Source organism: Kryptolebias marmoratus, linkage group LG5 (genome assembly GCF_001649575.2).
Source record: "Kryptolebias marmoratus isolate JLee-2015 linkage group LG5, ASM164957v2, whole genome shotgun sequence".
Lineage (NCBI taxonomy): Eukaryota > Metazoa > Chordata > Actinopteri > Cyprinodontiformes > Rivulidae > Kryptolebias > Kryptolebias marmoratus.
The window spans coordinates 4,442,590-4,443,976 of record NC_051434.1 but is presented as its reverse complement, the minus strand read 5'-3'; the positions used below and the strand labels follow the sequence as shown (position 1 = coordinate 4,443,976).

At 54.7% G+C, this 1,387-nt stretch overlaps 1 protein-coding gene across 1 annotated transcript in view; it reads right to left on the bottom strand.

Moving 5' to 3' along the window:
- Nucleotides 1–1,387, bottom strand: part of LOC108247804 (mucin-5AC-like) — a gene marked incomplete at its 3' end in the record, with an annotated part of 18,603 nt that extends 17,216 nt beyond the window's left edge. The window contains exon 1 of the mRNA XM_037975808.1: nucleotides 5–1,387. Within this exon, the coding sequence (XP_037831736.1) occupies nucleotides 5–1,157 (1,153 nt within the window). The remainder of the gene's footprint in view (nucleotides 1–4) is intronic.

The window sequence follows — 1,387 nt, the reverse complement described above, 5'->3', positions numbered from 1 at the left end:
GTTGCATCAGATGCTCCGGCAGCTGTGGTGGTTATTGCATCAGATGCTCCGGCAGCTGTGGTGGTTGTTGCATCAGATGCGCCGGCAGCTGTGGTGGTTGTTGCATCAGATGCTGCGGCAGCTGTGGTGGTTCTTGCATCAGATTCTCCAGCAGCTGTGGAGGTAGTTGCAGTTGCGGTTGTTGGAGCAGCTGTGGTTGTGGATACAGCAGCTGTGGTTGTTGTTTGAGCAGCTGTGGTGGTTGTTGGAGCTGCTGTGGATGTTGTTGAAGCAGCTGTGGTAGTTGTTGGGGCTTCTGTGGTTGTAGTAGGAGCAGCTGTAGTTGTAGTTGGAGAAGCTGTGGTTGTTGTTGGGGAAGCTGTGGTTGTTGTTGGGGCAACTGTAGTTGTTGTTGGGGCAGCTGTGGTGGTTGTTGGGGCAGCTGTGGTAGTTGTTGGGGTTACTGTGGTTGTGGTAGGAGCAGTTGTGGAGGTTGTTGGGGCAGCTGTAGTTGTGGTTGGAGCAGCTGTGGTTCTGGCTGGGGCAGCTGTGGTGGTTGTTGCATTAGATGCTCCGGCAGCTGTGGAGGTAGTTGCATCAGATACTCCGGCAGATGTGGTGGTTGTTGGGGCGGCTGTGGTTGTGGTTAGAGCAGCTGTTGTAGTTGTTGGGGCAGCAGTGGTAGTTGTTGGGGACGCTGTGGTGGTTGTTGGGGCAGCTGTGGTTGTTGTTGGGGCAGCTGTGGTAGTTGTTGGGACAGCAGTGGTAGTTGTTGGGGCAGCTGTGGTAGTTGTTGCTGTGGTAGTTGTTGGGGCTGCTGTGGTTGTAGTTGGAGCAGCTGTAGTTGTGGTTGGGGCAGCTGTGGTAGTTTTTGCTGTGGTGGTTGTTGGGGCAGGTGTGGTAGTTGTTGGGGCAGCTGTGGTAGTTGTTGCTGTGGTAGTTGTTGGGGCTGCTGTGGTTTTAGTTGGAGCAGCTGTGGTTGGGGCAGCTGTGGTTGTGGTTGGAGCAGCTGTGGTAGTTGTTGGGGCAGCTGTAGTTGTAGTTGTGGCAGCTGTGGTAGTTGTTGGAGCAGCTGTGGTTGTGGCACCTGTGGTAGTTGTTGGAGCAGCAGTGGTTGTGGTTGGAGCAGCTGTGGTTGTAGTTGGAGCAGCTGTGGTTGTAGTTGGAGCTGCTGTCATAGTTGTTGGGGCAGCTGTGGTGGTTGTTGGAGCAGCTGTGGTGGTTGTTGGGGCAGCTGTGGTAGTTGTTGGGGCAGCTGTGGTTGTGGTTGGAGCAGCTGTGGTTGTAGTTAGGGCAGCTGTAGTTGTGGTTGGGGCAGCTGTAATTGTAGTTGGAGCAGCTGTAGTTGTAGTTGGGGCAGCTGTGGTGGTTGTTTCGGCAGCTGTGGTTGTTGTTGGGGCAGCTGTGG